The 20,332-nt window shown below is 38.9% G+C and overlaps 3 protein-coding genes and 1 long non-coding RNA gene across 8 annotated transcripts; 1 reads left to right on the top strand and 3 right to left on the bottom strand.

Annotated features, from left to right (window-relative positions):
• The first annotated feature begins 2,829 nt into the window (after positions 1-2,829).
• On the top strand, positions 2,830-5,155 carry LOC112278943 (light-harvesting complex-like protein OHP2, chloroplastic). Of its 2 annotated transcripts, XR_002968844.3 has the most exons (4): positions 2,830-3,067; positions 3,502-3,917; positions 4,213-4,644; positions 4,817-5,155. XR_002968844.3 is itself a non-coding variant. In XM_024512883.3 (3 exons), exons 1-3 carry the CDS (start codon positions 3,008-3,010, stop codon positions 4,929-4,931), a joined length of 591 nt encoding a protein of 196 aa, XP_024368651.1. In that variant the 5' UTR covers positions 2,830-3,007; the 3' UTR covers positions 4,932-5,155. The 2 variants fall into 2 exon arrangements, 1 of the variants encoding a protein (XP_024368651.1); XM_024512883.3 differs by lacking the exon at positions 4,213-4,644.
• A 136-nt stretch (positions 5,156-5,291) lies between these two features.
• Positions 5,292-11,394, bottom strand: LOC112278942 (putative TPR repeat-containing protein At1g05150). Of its 3 annotated transcripts, none has more exons than XM_090248217.1 (7): positions 11,268-11,394; positions 8,461-9,679; positions 7,836-8,182; positions 7,468-7,727; positions 6,912-7,201; positions 6,496-6,741; positions 5,292-6,279 (listed from the first exon to the last, which is right to left on the bottom strand). In XM_090248217.1, exons 2-7 carry the CDS (start codon positions 9,505-9,507, stop codon positions 5,896-5,898), a joined length of 2,574 nt encoding a protein of 857 aa, XP_090104343.1. In that variant the 5' UTR covers positions 9,508-9,679; positions 11,268-11,394; the 3' UTR covers positions 5,292-5,895. The 3 variants fall into 3 exon arrangements, with proteins under 3 accessions (XP_090104343.1, XP_024368647.1, XP_090104344.1); XM_024512879.3 differs by having other exon boundaries at positions 10,825-11,391; XM_090248218.1 differs by lacking the exon at positions 11,268-11,394 and adding an exon at positions 10,629-10,803.
• Positions 11,395-15,462: 4,068 nt separating this feature from the next.
• On the bottom strand, positions 15,463-18,170 carry LOC149989771 (uncharacterized). 2 transcript variants are annotated; one of them, XR_016501778.1, is made up of 3 exons: positions 17,958-18,170; positions 17,534-17,608; positions 15,463-17,164 (listed from the first exon to the last, which is right to left on the bottom strand). It is a non-coding gene; the product is annotated as an uncharacterized LOC149989771 (long non-coding RNA). The 2 variants fall into 2 exon arrangements; XR_016501777.1 differs by having other exon boundaries at positions 15,463-17,608.
• Positions 18,077-19,711, bottom strand: LOC112278031 (uncharacterized). Its single transcript, XM_024511024.3, has 2 exons — positions 18,865-19,711; positions 18,077-18,671 (listed from the first exon to the last, which is right to left on the bottom strand). The coding sequence occupies exons 1-2, from the start codon at positions 19,359-19,361 to the stop codon at positions 18,488-18,490; spliced, it is 681 nt and encodes a 226-aa protein (XP_024366792.1). The 5' UTR covers positions 19,362-19,711; the 3' UTR covers positions 18,077-18,487.
• Between the last annotated feature and the right edge of the window lie 621 nt (positions 19,712-20,332).

The following is a 20,332-nucleotide window of genomic DNA, read 5'->3' as shown; positions in this document are numbered from 1 at the left end:
ACAACCTTTGTCAATGTTGCAAACTTAGAATCTTATATCCTTCAATTTTATTAGATTTGAACCAACTTAGCTTTGTTTCATGCACTTACAATTGCACTTTCTAAAACCAAACAATCTATTACATAGAAGATTGTAATAATTAAAGTATACTAGTACAAAAATAAGTCATACAACTTGTTATACAAAAGTTCTAAGAACAAATCTTGAATAGACTATTTTTTTTTAATATTTAATAATTTGAAATGCCATCAATAGCATATGCTTAGTTTAAATTTGTTTTCTAATAAATCTTTTATGCTGTTGTAATACATTCTTTTAGTTTAATGACGGTTATTCTATATTCTTGTTGATGTTTTGATTATATCTATGTACTAAATATTTATAATAGAATATCTTTAAATAAAATTTCTTTATTGTATATATAATTGTATTATCTTTTTACTCCAGAAAAAACAAAGTTGATATTTTTTCTTCAATTTTTTCCTTAAAATTTAAAAAATCTTTAAAACAAATAAAAGTAAATGATAATATACTTTCTATTTATTCATACTTCTAGACTATTAATTTAATATTTTTTATTATTCAAATATTTTTTCTTAAAATATTTTTTTTGAATATAAATTTTTAAAATAAATATAATAAGTAGTTGTTTGATAAATTTTACGTGTTTTTTTCTTTAAAAAAAAAAACAGTGCAAGTAAAAAATTAAGAATATATATTTTAATAATAATTTAAAAATTTTAATTTTAATTATTAAAATTAGAGACCATAATTTTTTTTAAATTTTTAAATTTTTTTTAAGATAAGTAATTTTTTTAAAATAAAAAATTCAATTTTTTTACAAATTAATAATAAATTTAATTATTAATAAAAATAACTCATCAATTTACACCAAGATAATTAATTTTCCTAATTATATCTAGAAAAACTTTCACACAGCACAATTTAAAATTATATTCATTAAATTATTTATATTTTAAATACAATTATTGTCCTAAGTTAAACATGATTATGTTCCTTTAAAAAATATATATATTTTTAGATAAATTTGAAATAAATTACTTTAATTACGAGATACTTCGACTTAATAACTTTAAAACAAGATGAAATGACAATTGATGCACTAATAAGCAAAAACTCTTTATTTCAATCTGAAAAAACTTTTACTTGAACTTAAAAATTTTAAAATATATATATATATATAACTGATATTATTACAATTTATGTTTTTTAGCAAAAAAATATAAAAAATCTGTAATTACTTAGAATTAAAAAAACACAACATCTTATTTACTTTTCAAAGAAATTAAATTAAACTAAATTCAAATATAGACATCATTTCCAGTTTTTTTAATTATTGTTTTAGATTTTAAAAATATCTTTAAAGGCTTTTAGTAAAAATTTAGAAAGCAAGTCTTTTTAATTTACTTTAAAAGCTATTGATATTAGTTTGTTTTGTTACTTTTATTTTGATTCTTCAATGGTAGTGGAGCTAGTAGGACTAATTAGGATTTTCTGAAGAAGCCTTGTTTTCTTTTGTAGCTTAAGTAAATTATTATCAAAAAACTTAGACAACCACCTTATAGCCTTATAAATAGCATACACAAATGAAATATTATAATTACTATTTTTTCATTCCTTGGATTATCTTGTTAATTGTGAGCCTCATAATATTTTAATGTAAATGTTTAGCTAATTTATTACTTTTTAATATTTTTCATTGCATTGTTTATTTGTATTAATGAATCAACTATTGCTCTTCACATGGCTAAAAGAGTGAAGCATACATACTATGATAAAAAGAAAGATTTATAATAACATTAAAATATCAATAAAAAAAAATTAATATATATATGATATTATTTTTTTTAAAACAATCAAGTTTTGGTCAAATAACATAATATGTTAATACATGATTTATATGTTTACACATGATTCCTGACGTACATAATAATTTAGGTTTTTAAAATTCCATTGATATGTAATAATATTTCATGTTGTATTTTATGCATATTTATGAATACTTTTTTTCAAAACATAGAATGAAAATTTTCAATATCCAAAATTATTTTAATGAAGAAATATCAAATATTATTTAAATTGTATGTGTAAAATAAACTTTAGTTTCATGCAACACCTATTTAGATTGGTGGTAAATATTATACATCACAGTATAATATATCTCTCAAAACAATTATTCAGTCTCAAAAAGGTACATACTATTTTATTCTTAGTATTCAAATTATTTGTCCTAAATACACACATTTGTTCATGGTATCAAATACCATCTACCTTCTACTAGCCACCTCTCTTGTATCTCTACACATTAAATCTTTACCTTCTACATTTTTCATAGAGTGCACAAAAGTAGAAAGTATGAAAAACAAACAAATATAATAATAAATTAATAAACGAGGCTCTACTGGAAAGCCAAGTGAATGAAGAATGCCTTGTATTACACCAAAGCTCCACGACGCCACAACATGGCAGAATTCTTCCACAATCCACGTCATACGACGCGACCTCCACTTCCACGTCAGCATCCCCGTCAGCGATGGTGGAAGCCACAGGCCACCCGCCACGTCGAACAGATCCCAGCCATTGCGGCGTCTAACGGCGGCGATGGAGTGACGCGAGCGTCGGGTCGGGGGTTTGAGACGGGCCGGGCTGGCGGCTCCCTGGCCACCTGTTTGTGAGATCGGGGGCTGGGTTCCCACACTGCGTGATGGCCCAGCCTGGCCCGGCCCAGTCCTGCCCTCGCAGTGAGTTCCACCCCGAGTTCTACCCCTTATCCTCTTCCCACCATAGCTCGCTTTTGCATTGTGAGGCCCAGACACTCAGACGCATACCCTCCGGACGCTCATCTCTCCTCGGAAAAAAATTCATCTACAGTCTTGACGTCTGCATCACAATTTTTTCCCTCAAGTGCCGCGGGAGATCGGTGCGAGAGATTGATTGTGTGTGAATTCACCCCCACCAGAGTTGCCGTGACCACGCGAGAGGGGAGATGGCGACGATGGCGATGACAGGGGCCGCTGTCGGAGGGTGTGCGGTGCTGGGAGACCAGGTACAATTGCTTTGTGGTTTTCTCTAGTGTTTTCGTGGTTGAGCATGTGATGTTGATAAGCTGGAGGAGAAAGAGAGAGAGAGAGAGAGACAGAGAGGGAGAGAGAGATGATGACGATGAACTGGTTGCGTTGAGATTGTTTTGATTGGGGAGGTTGTGATGGCTAGTTGGTCGTGATGACTGTTTACATTATTTTGATTCTGTCTGCTCTGTGTGGGAATGTTAAGGATTAGAGGTTGTTTCACTGGTAGTCTACAGTTTTTGTTTCGAAATTCGGCTGGATCACTCTGCCCGGGTGACTTGGATTATAGTTTTGTTAGACAGAAAACCCTAGCAGTGTAGTGTTTTTTGTACACGCACGCATTCTCGTGAATATCTGAATGCGTGGGCACGCTGTTTCAATTTCAGACCTTTGTGGATTTGTTACGCTGCAGTACATTCATCAATTTAGCTGCGCGCTACCCTCGCTTTCGCTATCCACTTCAAGTCGGTTGGGGCATAAGAGAGTTGCGAAGCAGAGAACGCTGTCTGTAATTCGATCTAGCAATGCAGAAGGTCCGTTGAGACGGCCCAGTGCGCCTGGTGCTGCTCCGTCTATCGCAACATCGCCGGCTCCTCCCTCTCCTCCTACTTCTGAGCCATCTCCATCTCCTTCTCCCTCACAGATATCCTCTTCCTCCCCTGCACCACCCAAGGTCACACCGTCCAAATCTAGTGCTGTGAGCATTGAATACCAAAGGCAGCGGGCAAAGGAATTGCAGGAGTATTTCTTGGACAAGAAGTACGAGGAGCAGGTTCGAGCGGACCGAATCTTCGGTTGGACGCAAAAGAATGAGATCACAAATGGCAGGTAATGTAATTCTCTCCTTGTTCAGAGTATTTTTTAACTTCCTTTGGTACTATTGCTACTAGATCATAGTTCGGCGGTCCGCATTAGTGATTTCTAACAGCTTAGTCCATTTCTTTGTAATTGTGTGCTCCTTGGGTGAGTTGTTCATTACCTATGAAAGGGTTTCTTTCTCTTTTGTTTCTGTATATATATATATATGTGTGTGTGTGTGTGTGTGTGTGTGTGTGCACTCCGCAACGCATTTAGGTGAAAGGAATGTAATATTGTTAAGAGCGATCTAGAATTTCATATGCAGAGTGTATAGCGAGTTCGACTTCATGATTTAAGCTTGAGTTCTACACACATGTGCGACAAATCCTTACAGTCTGCGTTTGATTCTAACGGTATGAAGAATTCCCCTGCATGTCCAAGTTTTGAAGTGACATCTTTTTCGATTGCATTTAAACGGGAGATAATGATAAAGAAAATTAAATTAAATTAAATTAAAGATGAAAGAGAGTGCTTTACTCGCCTTGTAGCTGAGCGAGTCTATAAGTTCTCATCGTGTACTATAAGTTCTCATCGTGTCTTATACCCGGCACTCTAATTTTCTCGAAAGTCGACAGTCCAGAAAGTGTAGTACTCTCTCTAGTGTACGCACTGTATGATCCTCAAGCTTTTCATGGCACTGCGGAACTTTGGCACTGCGGAACTTTGGTACTCCGAACGAGGATTTGTTTATGACGAAGTGAGACATGCCCCTTCCCCTATATCCCATGAGTGGGAAACATGCACTCAAGTTCTTGGTCAATTACTCTCATCCTTTAGTAGCAGCAATGCTCCCGCAGTTTTTATTTACTATCGTCGCCCTTGGCGTGCCTGAACAATATATCTAAGTACTCGCTGTGTTGTTGGTGCAGGTGGACAATGTTCGGTATTGCAGTAGGCTTGTTGACTGAATACGCAACTGGGGCCAACTTCGTAGAGCAGCTAAAAATTATAATTTCGAACTTGGGTATCGCTGAGCTTGATTAAGTACTCTGTAGTGCTGCTTTTCTCAAAGAGAAATATGCAAGGATTTTGTATTATGTACTTCGTAGATAACATTAGTTTTTTCTCATAATTTGTTCCTGGCATATGCAAACGATTGACCTACGTTGGTAGAGTATATATTGACTGTGAGCGAAAGCATTTTCATACTAACGTTTATGTTAATATAGCAGACTGTCAAACGTGCGACAAGCAACTTTCTTCGATAAGGTCGCTATTTTCTGGTATACTGTTATCACATTTAACAATTAGGCTGACATGTTTCCGTCCGAACATTGAATCTTTCAGGAATTACTGATTGAGGAAGAAAAAATACACACCCACACACATATATGTAACGATATATCCATTAAACAACAACACACTTTATTTCGGTTTTAGCGTGTTACAAAAAAGGGATAAACTACTGGCAGAAATCAATACTCTCAAGCTTGATAATTTTAAACATGATGAGTACAAGTTTTACAGAAGCAGACCTCTATAAAAAGACACAACTCAATCAGAATGTGATTGGCGCAAATAATTGTGCAAATCGATCTTATCGAGGCAGAAACCATCTATACACAAAACTAATCTAGAACATGACCATCTACATGAAGCTAACACTACCAGTCTCAGAGCTAAAACCAAACCCGTAATATCGTTCACTTGGTCCTTCGCACTCACTGCCTGTAGGATCACAGCCCTTCCCCATTGGAGAGAAACAAGCACGCCAAGGTTCAACAAGATTACCTCCAAAATCCAATCCGTGACAGTGAATTGTCCAGTAGATACCCAGAATTCTCTCCTTTCCACTCCACTAGGTTTCCCGTCCACAAGCACTTCTTCAGAAGTCCTCTATTGATCTTATATACTGAAAAATTCCTGTTCGCTTATAACCCGTATATCCACCAGTGACGTGAATTGTTACTCGAACAAAAATGTGAGATGAAGTGGAAGCCCCTACCGCTTAAACAGCTTGCGCTTGTGCATTTAGTTGCTTACTACTACCAAAGAAGTTGAACCGACCCCAAGTGCCTTCGGCTTCAGTGCTATATTCCTTAAATACATACTCATCCAGTTTCACATGAGCTGGGACCTTTCCTTCACTGTAGCAAGTGGAACACAGGTTGAACTTTTTGGTGATTTCTTTGAACCTAGGCCCAACGATGACGTAATCGCAGGCGCCGCATAAGACACCGTTGTGACGTACACGGTCGACCTGTTCGAGCTTCACCAAAGTGCTCAAGATGCCGAAACCCCAGTTGGGATCGTCAAACATGCCCCTGAACTCTGGGAATGAGACCTGCACCTTGTCGTCTTCGCCATGCACCTCTGCCAATTCACTTGTGCCCTGGAAAAATAAATAAATAAATAAATACCCTAGAAATTAAAGAGGTTGACACACAGCATCATGAACAATGTCTATTAACCACAAATTAAAATGTAATCAATAAGAAGACTACACAAAAGGAAGCAAGACAAAAGGAGAAAATTAAAAAATTAAAAAATAAAATAAAAAATAAAACAATAGCTGTAGGCTTTCTTTCAGTTTTTGTTTGGACTGCACCTGAGTAGGAAGATAGATTGCTCGCAGTAATTTCATGTAGTATTTTACATCTGCATTGGGAGCAACGCCCTCCCTTGGATGTGATACCCGCCGTCTGAGAACATCAAAAACCAGACGCTTCCTCTTTTCCACTGGACCTCCACAGAGAGGAGCTAACACTGCAAAAAACATGCCAACGTCGACTCTTCCTGACCCACTTCGGTCTAGAACAGACAGGATGCGCTCGTTTATGGCCCTTACAGCACTCTGCAGCCAAAGTGCAGCTCCTGGTGAGAAAAAAGAGGCATAACAGCACAAATATTGAAATAAAATCTGCCAAGGTGAAAATGATTTGCATGCACAGACAAAACTGAAATAGTAAAAAATTGACGAAACGCCGAAGGGGGGTAAAATGGCTTTTAGTAAAATTAGCACACCTGAAAAGTATCTGGATTGTGAACTTGGAGAACCCCAGGTAATATCTTCTCTAACTCAGCTTTGCGAACTACTTTCTCGTTTTGAGTGGGTGCGGCACCAAATTTTTCGTTGGCACGTAGATATCCACTTCTGTCTATCGCTGCTGACAAAGTGCTAATATCGCAGGAGACCAGCCTCGTGTGTTTCTGAAATTTGCGAATGTTGAGTGCACACTCCAAATACTCCCGGGGGGTTGTGTTGTTGTTCGCCTGCCTGAATTTGGTTCTATCCACCTGAATAAAGCTAGGCTCTGCGATACAATAGCCCAAGTAAAAAATCAGTAACGATTTGTACAACTTTATCTTAAGTGCAACTGATGCATTTGAAGCAGGAACACAGTCAAAAATATTACATTACTCTACACATGCAGCTGAGTTGGCGGAAAAACAAACCACGCATTCAAAAGGAAACATTGGGAAACTTTCCCAGTTTCTTGTGCAGGTTGACAACCAGGCTTCAAATTAAAAGACTTCAAAGACCCTAATAGAATTCGGGTCCCCCCTGAAACAAACATACCATGAGTAAGAGTGCGCCGACCAGTAGCACTCTGCTCTGCATTTGCGGCAAATGCAGTTATGTTTTTCCTCTGCTTCAGATGCTTGATAGCATCATAAATATCCAAGCGGTTAGTCATTCTAAAAGCCTCCTTGAAAGCCTTCCTAGAGTCTTCTTGTTCACCAGCTCCCAACAAGGAGACTGCTCGGTTGAGCTGCGCCCTCCAATCACGGGGCCTTAGCTGAATCACCTTGGCATACATTTCAGCAGCTCTTTCATACCTACATCGAAAGGTTGCGATGAGTTAAAAGACACAATAATAATTGCTCACCACAACAATATTAAGACATAATTCTACACATTTTCCAAAATGGTTTCAGAATCCCAACCTTCCAGAGTCTTTCAATAGTCCACCCAGATTGTACAGCGCATCCACGTGGTTAGGATTCAAATCAATAGTCTTCTGAAACTCCAAAATGGCCTGCTCGTCATCATGTAATGCATGCAGAGCTGAACCAAGATCACAATGAGCATCTGTATAATCTGGTTTCAGAACCAATGCCTCCTCAAGACATTTTTGGGCAGCTCTATATTCACCCAATCCAAAAAGGGCACTTCCCAATAATTTTAATGCTCGGTAATGGCGAGGGTTCAGTATTGCTGCCTCACGATAATGATCACATGCACACATCAACATACCTTCCCCCTCCAGGGCAATTCCGAGGTTAACATGTACCTGAAGAAAGACACGAAACTCGTGATCAAAGAAGAACAGTTGAGCCCCTAAAATTCACCTGAGCATTCCAAATCATTAAGAGAGGTCAACTTGCTACAAACGCCAACCTATTGACTATAAATCAGAGCCCGGGAGGTAAGAAAATACGACTCATATGTACATACCAGGTGATTGGGCGGAAATATAATGCCATTAAAGGCTAGACAAACTAACACGCTTGCGCAATAGAGAACTCTCATGGACCCCTACTTACAGAAATACCGATGTGAAAATCATACCTGTGGAAGAATACCCTGCCATTCCTGAGCGTTCTCTTCCCCTGCCTCGAGAGCCTTCTGATACGACGTCCTGGCCTCCTCGTACCGACCCAGAGAGTAAAGAGAATTACCCACTAGGAAGTGAGCCCGCACATCCTGCGGCTTCAGCTGAACTGCCAGCTGGAAGCTAATTAGCGCTTGTTCAAGCCACTCACGCTCAAATAGACTCTTCCCCATAGCCATGTGACCATCAAATGCTTCATCTGGGGTGTGCACTTTCCCCACCCTCTCACGCAATTCCTGAAGGTCCTTCTTGAAAACACCAAAATCGGTCCCTAGCTCTCCCTCCCCACGCTTCATCCCTGCCCCTTCGCCTTGCTCTGTACCATCTTCCCAGTCCGTAGAGCCCAAACCATTTAGTCCAGCCCCTTTCTTGTCCGCTCTCTGCTTCCGCTTCCCCTCGATCTTAGTCTCCCGCCTCTTCAGCAGAACCTCCAAGTCCTCTATCAGCCTCCACGTATCCTCATACTGAATACCATTGTTCGCAGACTTGGCCCATTCAGGCACCCGGGACATGCGCCTGCTCACCTGGCCTGAGCTTTCATTTACAATCGACGGTGGGGATTTCATTACTGAGGGAGAGGATTCTGTGACTAGAGCTGCCGTAGGATGAGTAGAACCAGCATTGCGTGCTTCAACATTGTTACCCGCAAGCACTCCAATTGGAACTTCTCTCTGTGGAGTAGATAACGGCGCCGGTTTCTCAGGCAACTGTAATCCCAGGGCATCGAAGTCCCTGTCCACGTCACCAGCTCCGTCATCGTAAGTTCGCAGCAAGCCCTCAAAGCTCAAACCCCTGTTACCATCAATAAACTCCCCATACGTTCTGAATACTTCGTCAAGAATGGCTTCGATCTGCTCTTTACTGAACTTCACCCGGGGATTGACAGCGATCACCAAGCTGGCCATTTCATTCCTGTTGAGAAAACCATCTTGGTTTCTATCGAACTGATTGAAAATGCCTTGCACTTTTAACGCTCTAACGCCCAACTCCTGACCGTTATCCATCTTCTTGTCGCTGCAAAACTAAGTACTGTCGACACGTTGAAACGAAGTTGTTGCGCTCATGAACATAAAACTAAGCCTAATCCAGTTTCCAGTCTTTTGTCGGAACTTCAGCGAGAAAGTTGTTGGTTCTTGACCGTAGCTGTGACTGGCGATTGTGCGTATGTTGATTGATCTGCACGAGCATACAGGACATATCATGGTGTTAGTAGGTATCCATATGAGAAATTGTGGAATAAATAAAAATAGTCAGATGTACAGATGGACGTGCACGGCGCTGACTGCTATGGAATGTGGAACAGATAAGTCAAACACAAAAACTGCATGATCAAGACTATGTGCTTGAGAATAAGAAAGGCAGAATCGAGTAATGCAGAAAAAGCCATGCAAGGATGAGGCAACATTTCGCATTAGAAAGCACATATATTAACGGCTGAAAAAAAACATGCAATTGAAAGGATTAAAACATCCACGATACTTCAATGGTAGAATCAGGCGATGTCTTGGGAATGTTACTGGAGTGAACTGGGCGAAATGAGCTCATGGTAGCTGCTTAGATAGTTTCTGTATGAGCACCTAAAGCAATGACGAGCAGGAAGCTGTTGATGCTACATGAAACTAGACAATTTTGGTGTGCGGAGCAAATACTTCCACGATATGAATAAATAGATAAATCACGGAAGTCGTTGCAAACTGGAAGTATACAAACCGAGTATAGAGTTTTGTCCCGACATAAGCGCAAGCGAACGGAATCTGCTGGTAGCGTAGCCTCTCGTCAGCGACTCACTACGAGTACGATCAACAGGAAAAAACTGTTGACACCAACCACAACAACGCTGAAACCAAAAATCAAATTTGGATCTTCTCATCGACAGCAAATGGCAGATGCTTGGGAAAATGTGGGCACTGGGCCATTACTAAAGCAATTTCTGGACAGAAGACTCTACGACTCAAAACTAAGAGGCGTCCAGTAACACGGACGCACCAAAAAGAAATACATCAAACGTTCGCTAAATGTCATTCAGAGAGCCGCGATCACGCTAGGTTACAGAATGAAGGGCAACTTCACGGCCACAAAATCTCATACGAAAAAATCATCCTCCCCTGACTACCTAAAACATTACCCTGCCAAGGGACGCCGAGCATTTCCACACGAGCAGCATACATCTTAACGAGCAGGCCCACCAAGCTCCAAGCTGAAATACAGAGCTTGAGACTAAGCTACTCTCAAAGCTCAACATCTCTCATCACAAGCACAACGAAGAGTTCACCAGGACGCCAGTGAACAGAGGAACCAGGGTAGCAATGCGTAAAAATCACCTGGCGTAACCCTCTGTCAGTCGTGTCTGAAACCACGACTGATCCACGAATGCAACATCCGACTCCAAATCCCGACACAACGGTAATCTTTCCCCCGCTTTGGAGCCCCCACACAAATTTCTCTCCTCCGCCTCCACTCCTCGCTTACAACCTGCACCTGCCGAACGACACACACGGAAGCTCCTGGACACTACAAACTCGAAACTGTAGGAAACGCGGAACACGAACAAAGCCGATGTCCCCGACAATTACACACGGATCTCATCCATGCTACACTCACTGAGAGCGACAAAGCGGCGCTCTCTACTCGCGCACTCTCTCCCCTGTAGCCAACTGAAACAGTCGCGGACAAAACAGACTTACATATATATAGATATATATATATATATATAAATATATATATATAGCTGAAAACGGCACCAAAAAGGCGCTAAATCGCTCACCTAAGGCTGTGAATCACAACAGCCGCAGCAAATTCCTCACTGGCACCGAGACGAAATCCGCATGGAGTAGCGATCTTCTTCTAATAGTAACACGATGGTTTGCCCTACACATCGAGGCAGTGTTGAAAACCCTACGTCAACCAACGAGACCGCGCTTGCGAGCGAGAGGGAGAGCTCGGCAGGCTGGCTAATTAGTTACTTGGCAGAATCACTATTTTACTACTACGCGAGGGGGTGGGGTTTACTGGAGACCCGCGCACCTCATCACGTTCTGAGCCTGTTACCCCTCCTGACCTACGAGCTCACTTATTAGCGGAACCGGCTGCCAGCTGTGTCATTCGAATGACCTGACGGGGCGGTGGACACAGACCCAGCCAGCCCTCTGGGAACGTTACGAACGCCGTGCGTTCCGTTCCCCGTTCCCACTGGCCTCACCCCCCCCCCCCCTCCCCCATACAAGTCAAAAAAGAAAGTTGCTCTACTATTGGTCTGTTTTCTTATCCACAGGGGGTTGAAGAGATCATGTCCTATTCACCATTCAACACATCCCCTTCTACACATGTTTCCATTGCATATGCAAGCTCTCTTTCTTGTGAGTTTGAATCTTTATATATATATATATATATATATTGATTGATTTTTTGTTTTTTGAGTTTATTGAGATTTGTTGGTATCCTCTTGTTTGTAATAGAGAGGAATTGAATGAGAGACATTGATTGCTTGTGAGGAAGCCATCAGAGGCTGAAAAGGGGGGGAATGAATGAATGAAAGAGGGGCTGCTGCCCTGGAGTCTGCTTCAGATGGGATATCATGTCATGCACTTGCTCACTGACTTGCTAACTGAAATTGAAGGCCCATACAAACAAGCAAGCACACCTCTCTCTCTCCCTCATTCATCATCACTCACTGTCACTGCTTGCTGCCTTCCTTGGCTTGGCTCCCAATTATTGGTGGCCATGCTGTACTGCCATATTTTCCATCCATGGATGAACGGACGTCCCATGTGGATGGACGACATCGGTATGGATGGATTTATGGATGGATGGATGGATGGATGACTGTCATGAATGTGGACCATTGTAGATATACGTAGATATATACACAAATGACTAATTAATAATACAATAATCACAACAATACAAGATGTTATCCAATTTGCCAATATATTATTGAAATATAGTTTTCAACAATATTTTTTTTCTTTTTTTGTGCTAAATGGAATCTATCTTGTGTTATGTCCCCAGGCAAAAACATCTTTAAATCAAAGCTCTGTATATCACAAATATATGTATATGTAAGTGGTTATGGACATTAATCCAAAACATGGGAACTGGAGTATTTTTTGACAAATTACTTGTCCTGGTTTCATTTTGATTTTATGTTGAAATTAATGAAAATAATTATTTTATTCCTTTCAAGAAATGTGATATCAGATTTAATTTAATCTAATTTAAATTTTGCATTATTGCATTTTTAATCATGATTTGGAGGTTGTCTTAACAATAAATATTACCAAGACACAGACCATTTTATGTAGAACCTTTGCAGATCGGAAGATGGGCATGCACAGAAGTTAACTTCCATCAATGATAAATTAAAAAATCTCTATATGCTGTTAATTAGTCCTAAACTTTAAATAAACTCTGTAGAATTTTTCCACCTTATTATTAGATTGTCAATCTAAAATAACCCAATAAAATATTGAGAAACAATAATTTTAGATTTTTTAAAATACGTTAAATTAAATAACTAAGTCAATAAATAAGTCAATAATAGCATAAAAAAATTTGAGTCAAGAAAGATTTAACCACCTTTACATAGTTGTGGTTCTTATCAATTTGAGCTTACTTGTAAGTTATAAACAAGATAATTAATAAATCTTATCTTGTTTTTCAACAAAATTTGTGAAATTAGTAGAAGTTCAATTAGAATTGTGCAAGATTAGAAATTCCAAATTGCATGATAAGTATTCTTATCCTTTTTCTTTTTTTTTTCTATTTTCAAAAAATTAACATAAAATAACTAACAAACCAGCCAAATTAGAAATTTTTCGGAGACTCAGCTTGACATAAAGTTATATTCTCTCTCTCTCTCTCTCTCTCTCTCTCTCTCTCTATATATATATATATATATATATATATATATAACAAGGTTATTATTAAAAAATATCAATATATTTTCCACCAAAAAATACAAGTCACTTAAATGTATAATTAGGTCATAAAATGATCATATTCAATAAACAGATTTCTTATTTTGGGGAAATTTCAAACATATTAATAAGTAATGAGAACCATAATATTAAAAAATATCACATTACAGAAAAGTTTATAATTGCAACATACAGGAAGGCATTGTTTAATCTTATGTCACAATTTAGTTGCATCTGAATATTGTTTTGGAGATCATACATCTAAGTGATTGTAGTGTTGTTTATGAGTTTAATGTTTTTTTTAATAATAATCCATTATATAATAATAAATTTGGATGCTTACATTTGTTTTATCACATACATATATATATATATATATATATATATTTTGCATTTATGTATTTATTTAGATAAATATAAATAAGACAAATTAATATCATACTTATATATATATATATATATATATATATACAGAGAGAGAGAGAGAGAGAGAGAGAGAGAGGATTATTTTACAAGTGGATGTACAGTATTTTTTCTAATATACTATAGAAGATGAAAAAGAGGTGTTAACTTTTATAAAAATAATATTAAATAAAAATGTTATCTTTATTTTTCTAAGACATCATTTACATGTAAAACTTATATTTCTAATATTATAAAAGAAGTCTTAATTTTTTATGAAAGTATTTTAAAAAAAATTGTTAAACTTTAAGATTTTGACATATACATGTTGAAGGTATTAGTTATTATTTTACATTAAAAAAAAAAATCACACGTATGTAGAGAATCTACATTCAATGTGATTATTTGGTAAAGATTTAGTTTAAAAAAATGAATTGGATATGGTTATTTTCTAATAACTGTTTAAACAAGTATGTATCTTTATAGTGTTGTCAAGCTAAGCACTTGAGCCATGGAACTTCCTAACCATTGTTTGTAAGGTATTCCTAATACAAGGTGTGCATTTCGTTACATGGATTGTCCCTCTACTTTTTCCCATCAAGTGGTGCTACAAAGAATGTCATTGCTTCCACCTTAGAACCTCTGAAAAAATACTTATAAAAATCAAACAAGCTTACTATTCTTTATACATATCAAATAGACAAAAAATACAAGACATAGCTACACTAAAATTCAGATCAATGTAAACTAAATTGTTATTAGATCATTTGAGTCTTAAAAGCTGTAAGAAAATTGTGTAAAAATTAGTATAGTTATTAGATGTAATATTATAACCCTAGTCATTGCTTTTGACAGAATTCAAATTGGTATGTGTATCTTTAAGTATCATCCTACTTTTTAAGGATTTGTACTATGGATAATATTAATTTCTTATTGAAACACATCTGTTCCATTTCTTTTCTCTCTATGTGTAGTCATTGTAACTAATATATTTATTTACTTTTTCCAAAAGAATACTCGAATAAAAGTTTTATCTTTAAAAGAAAATATGAAGAAAAATTATTAATATATTATAACATTCAAACTTGATTGTAAGTTGTGTTATAATACATGCATATAGTATTTAAAAACCAAATTAAATATTTTAAAATTGATTTGAAACACAGTCATGTGGAATAGTATTAAGATAGTATTAAGATGTCCTTATACTAAGGGGACAAGGTGAAAGGTTGTAACTTTTAAATCTTTTGGTTGGCTATTATTGACAAGCCTATATATTGCAGCCAATCAGAAAATTCAAAAGTTGTGTCCTCTCACCTTGTCTCCTAAGTATAATGACCCCATATGAAGTTAATGGCTCATAGGACAACTAGTTAAAATATATTTAAAGTTGATGTTAATAAATTGTTCCACCACTAAATATAAATTTACATGTTATGTTTGGTTATTATATTCACATTATGATTTTATATACATATACATACATATGAAACACATGTTCAGAAAAGAGAAAAAAAAATCGTAAATGAATTGATTCCACACTGCAGGGTTGAACCAGCTTAAATTTCATCATTCAATTACGACCCCAATCAATGTCATCAAAGTATGTAAAACTTGTGATTAAAATTTTCTTACAATGTATTGAAACTCATGACTCTCATTTATTGCAATTGGTCAGGGGTGACATATCAACAGGGAAGGGGTCTAACGAACTCTACAGCTTGGCAACTAAGTGCCAGCTCATCCACAGCTAGTATCAGAAGTAGCAATAGCTCAGGAGCCATTGGTTCACAATAATACAACAAATTATGCCACTGACAAGTTGTATGCCAAGGCTGGATTGCTCACCCATCTCCTCAAGCCCTAATTGCGAACACGAATTGGCTGCTGTGGGTTGTCAAGTCTCCGATGTGCAATCTGAGGTAAGAAGGCGAGAAGCTAATTATTTACAATTGGGTATGGTGAGGCTGTGGCCACAAGCCAGCTTATGAGGAGTTTGGCGATGGTGTCAAAGGAACCAGCGCCGCAGAGGGGCATTAAAGGCAACAGGCTGTGCGAATTGACCCTGTACATAAGATTGTGTGATTGCGTTTTTCTCCAGAGATGACAGCTCCGTTTGCTTAGCTCCGGCATCAATTTCATGTAACACGATGCAGAGCTAAGCTGTTTACACAGCTCCGTTTGCTTAGCTCGGGCATCAATTTCATGTAACACGATGCAGAGCTAAGCTGTTTACACAGCTCCGTTTGCTTAGCTCGGGCATCAATTTCATGTAACACGATGCAGAGCTAAGCTGTTTACACAGCTCCGTTTGCTTAGCTCCGGCATCAATTTCATGTAACACGATGCAGAGCTAAGCTGTTTACACAGCTCCGTTTGCTTAGCTCGGGCATCAATTTCATGTAACACGATGCAGAGCTAAGCTGTTTACACAGCTCCGTTTGCTTAGCTCGGGCATCAATTTCATGTAACACGATGCAGAGCTAAGCTGTTTACACAGCTCCGTTTGCTTAGCTCCGGCATCAATTTCATGTAACACGATGCAGAGCTAAGCTGTTTACACAGCTCCGTGAAGGACTGAAGTACATCATACTCTGTCATCGCTCCATGTTCTATAGTTGCTGATACAATAGCTGGACACTGACGAGCTTCGCAACATATCTCTAATTGCAAAAGCTGAAGATCACCATTCATGCAATTCCCAAGGGATACAACTAACGGCGCACTTCCACTGCGCAACTTCATACAATACCAGCGAACCTGATTCCTGCTTTGCCCCGTGTTGATTCCAAAGCCTTTATTGCACCATTAGGGTTTCTCTGAAACACCATGTGTCTGGAAGGTCATGTTTTCGTGAGCTTTTGTGCTTGGCAATGAGTCTCACGCAGGACCACATGTGGTTGCGGCAGAAGTTGTATCTCTTCCTTGTGTGCTTTTGCGTGTTCGGCGTCATATCTTTCAGTGACCTCAAGGTTTCATCTTGTGTTTTGTGGAAGTGTCAGCTCCAATCATGACAACGAAGTTCATGACACAAGGCTAGTGTTTTCTAATTCATGTTTTTCTTAGCTCCGAGTATATTTAAGATGATTATAAAGTAATAAGTGTAATTCTGTTCACAACTTAGATATCTTCGAATCCCGTCTCCAATCTCACCTGTGCGAGGACGTTGATATAAGTGTTAATGATTCTCCTGTTCGCAACAGATATTCAAGGTGGAAATATTACGGCCTAGAGAAATATTATGATGCCCTGGTACAGCCAGGACATATTACAAGCAATCGTAAGAAGCTTTGCACCAGTTTCTGAACTGAGTCACCACCTTAACCGAACCTAACAGCGTTCCCTGTTGGATTTAAATCAGCTCAAAATTAATATGTTAGTGTCTGTACGACTTCACCATTTCACACCTCTTGATATAAAATCCGAATAAATACAAACATCTCAAACAAGTACTTTAGGAACAGAGGTGCTACACAAGCTAAAAATCATATTGAACAAGTATATACTACTTTTCAGAAGACTTGAAAACACAACAAAACACACCAAACACACTACTGGCTCAATCTCAATTCTAAACTCCAAACATCCAGCCACAACTAGCACCCCAAGTAGGAGAAAACATCATGAAGATTTGTATCTCATAACACCCACACTGAACATCATACAGATTGTGCAAAAAAAAAAAACAGATCTGGATAAGATGTAACGATACCGAATGTTGTTCACACCATGATGTGAAATGTAAAATGTATGCTCAGGGCCAAAAATTTCAATTAGCGTGGAACTCCTGCCATACAGAAAGTGTCAATACAATCGGATCAAAACATGCACAATACATGGACACGTCATACAGATACGCACTGGCAGGAACATTAACACATTAAGTGGAAGGTCTCTAAACAGATCGCACATCACAAATTTATCTTAGTAAGGTGGAACATGTGAGCAGTGAAAAACATAACTGAAGTGATAGAGCTTGAACCAATCGATCTAATGGAGAGAAAGATTCGATGCTCATTGATACAAACACTTTCACATGACTTCTCGTGTGATGTGTACAAAAATCCAAATCTAAGAGAATACACACAAGTAGGAGAGAATGAGAGGGTCGCTGTAAGTGAATGGAACCAACAAACCTTCACAGATATACATGTCCATGCATGGACCGTACGATGAGTAAACACAACAGTGAACGAGTTGCAGGCAACAAGGTAGACACTGGCCATTGCACGCCAACAAAGAAACATTGTCGAAGTGCATGAATGGTTCTCAAGCATGTAATAATTCTCCGTTCCTTCGTCCACAAGGGATGCATTCTCCCTAATCCCCTCCAACAGAGAGGTACTCATTCGACCATAGAGGATCTCGTCATCATTCTAGATATTTGCCGACTCCTCGCTAGAGCCCAAGTTCACTATATTGTCTATAAGGTTTCAAAAGGAAAACTATTGCGTCCTCCCAGAAATTCTACGTAGTACAAAAGAAAAAATCATAATATACAGTCTTCACAGTTTATATTTTGAGCGATCCCAGGACGCTCCTCGTTCTCCAACTCCCAGGTGATATATATACAGAGCCCCTTCGAGTAACATAAGAAACTGCTACACAAAGCCTCAGTGTACCCAGAGAGACTATTGCAAATAAATCCGCACACCCAGACGTGCTATCATAGATACATTTTGCTCATGCTGCGACTAAAAACATCTAAGGCAACTCTAGAAGTACTTTGACAAAACATTGTAGGATTTTCTCGATGAACATCAGCATTAAATGAGGACATCGATGTCCGCGTCCCGTTCGAAGGGGACAATCTTCGCATGCTAGATAGTGCGTTTGAATTCGTCAGCACACTGCAAGATTAAAAATAAAAAATCAGATATCCATACGAGGGATAAGCACTCTGAACCAACTCTTCACCATGATAACTAACCCCTGTGATGAAAACGAAGGCTCGCTCAAAAAGAATGAATACCAGAAAAACACGAGCGCACACACGTGCGCAAGCAGACACTTGTAAAGCAGATCTGAAATATGAAAACTCACTCATCCGAAATCGAGCATGTAAGTTCTTCTTCTTCCTCAAAGCCAGTGCCCATGGTCATCTTCTGCAGCCTGCTTGTCCTTCCTGTAGGACTCCTCGAAATATGAGACGCACGTCCCGGCAGAGTTCGATTCACTTCGCTAAATATAATATTGCTTTGCGCATCGCCACCAACCGACTTAGTCGATGGGCGTGCTGGTGCCGGGCTCCTCCCCCTAGGAAAAGAAACTGCTGCCGAAGCAGCCTTCGCAGCCATTTCCCTGTGATACCGGCAACGAAACGACCCAGGATGATTGGTCGGAGAGCACATACAAGTCATCTTCTTCACGACAGGGGCAACACTCGCCGCCTTCCTGGCCGCAAGAACAGGGGGAGGAAGACGATTATCAGGCGACAAAGAACGACGCTCCCGGCCACCATCACTCACAGATCGCTGCCTCGAGGCAGCAGACAACGTGCGAGGCTTCAACACGGCCTTCAAAAGATTCGACGCATGCATTTTGAAGACTCTTCACACAAAAACTTCACCAATAACCAATAGCAATCCGCTTCCCAACACCACAACCAACTCCTGTACAACTATCCTCTCACCAATGCTACGAACTGCATCCAATCCAGTGCATCCAACTCCCAAGCAGGCACGCTTCCTGAGCTCCACCTCCCGCACGCAACCACATTCACTAACTAGTCCACAAATCAATTGTAAGTCTCTAATCCTCGCTTCAAACCCTCAGAAGGTAGACAATTTCAAACTAGATGTACATCGAAAGGTAGAAGAATCTTGCACGAATTGATATAACGTGAAAATCCAAGAGAAACAAGTGCGAAATTCAAGCGCAGTCAAGAGGAGAAGATCCAAAGCGAGAGGGAGAACGGCGGAGCGTTTATTTATTGCTTCAGCCAGCCCCCGCTGAATCACCGGGTGGAGCACGGGCCGGGTCGGGTGGAGTGACACCCGCCCCGCCCATCCTAAGACCGCCCTTTCTCTGTCGTTCGTCATCAACGAAAGTACTGGAGCCTTTTTCCGGTACATTGATCAAAAGAAGCGCCCCCGTTCTAATTTTTCTGGAAAACATGACCTCGGAAAGTATTCAAAATGCTCATCGCTCACACATGGCTTTTTTAATTGTGGTAGCAGAAGTGTATCATTCCCAGAGAGCTTCTGCAATTCTGTCTGGATTCTATTTTCCTCGCTAGAAACTAAACCTCATGTGTTTGTTTTCCCCTGTTTCACTGTGGGTTTGGTGGGAGATGTTGAGGGTGGAAACTCTGTTTTACTTCAAGGCATAAATTTAGTGTTTGTGACTGGAGTTTTAGTTTGGTGCTTGTGAAGGATGTGGGTCTTGATGAATATGTGATATCCCTTCTCAATGACAATACAAGCTACAAAAAGGGCCAATATCATGTGGTTAACTTGGGAGAAAAGAGATCCTTTGCTCTAATTTGGTGAGTAAATTGTGTGGTACAATC

This window comes from Physcomitrium patens, chromosome 2, assembly GCF_059467195.1.
Source record: "Physcomitrium patens ecotype Gransden chromosome 2, ASM5946719v1, whole genome shotgun sequence".
Lineage (NCBI taxonomy): Eukaryota > Viridiplantae > Streptophyta > Bryopsida > Funariales > Funariaceae > Physcomitrium > Physcomitrium patens.
Note: the sequence above shows the minus strand (reverse complement) of the source record. Positions and strands in the feature narration are given on the sequence as shown.

Bases quoted from the DNA above. Each gene is read 5' to 3' on its own strand.
- LOC112278942 (XM_090248217.1), bottom strand. From the start codon at position 9,507: ATGGATAACGGTCAGGAGTTGGGCGTTAGAGCGTTAAAAGTGCAAGGC. The intron at 8,183-8,460 runs GTATGATTTTCA...GTCTTTCTTCAG, and splicing joins GGCAGGGTATTCTTCCACAG to GTACATGTTAACCTCGGAAT. The intron at 6,280-6,495 runs GTGCAGTCCAAA...TTATTTTTCCAG, and splicing joins CAATCTATCTTCCTACTCAG to GGCACAAGTGAATTGGCAGA.
- LOC112278943 (XM_024512883.3), top strand. From the start codon at position 3,008: ATGGCGACGATGGCGATGACAGGGGCCGCTGTCGGAGGGTGTGCGGTG. The intron at 3,068-3,501 runs GTACAATTGCTT...GTTACGCTGCAG, and splicing joins GTGCGGTGCTGGGAGACCAG to TACATTCATCAATTTAGCTG. The intron at 3,918-4,816 runs GTAATGTAATTC...TTGTTGGTGCAG, and splicing joins AATGAGATCACAAATGGCAG to GTGGACAATGTTCGGTATTG.
- LOC112278031 (XM_024511024.3), bottom strand. From the start codon at position 19,361: ATGCATGCGTCGAATCTTTTGAAGGCCGTGTTGAAGCCTCGCACGTTG. The intron at 18,672-18,864 runs GTGAGTTTTCAT...TTAATCTTGCAG, and splicing joins ACATGCTCGATTTCGGATGA to TGTGCTGACGAATTCAAACG.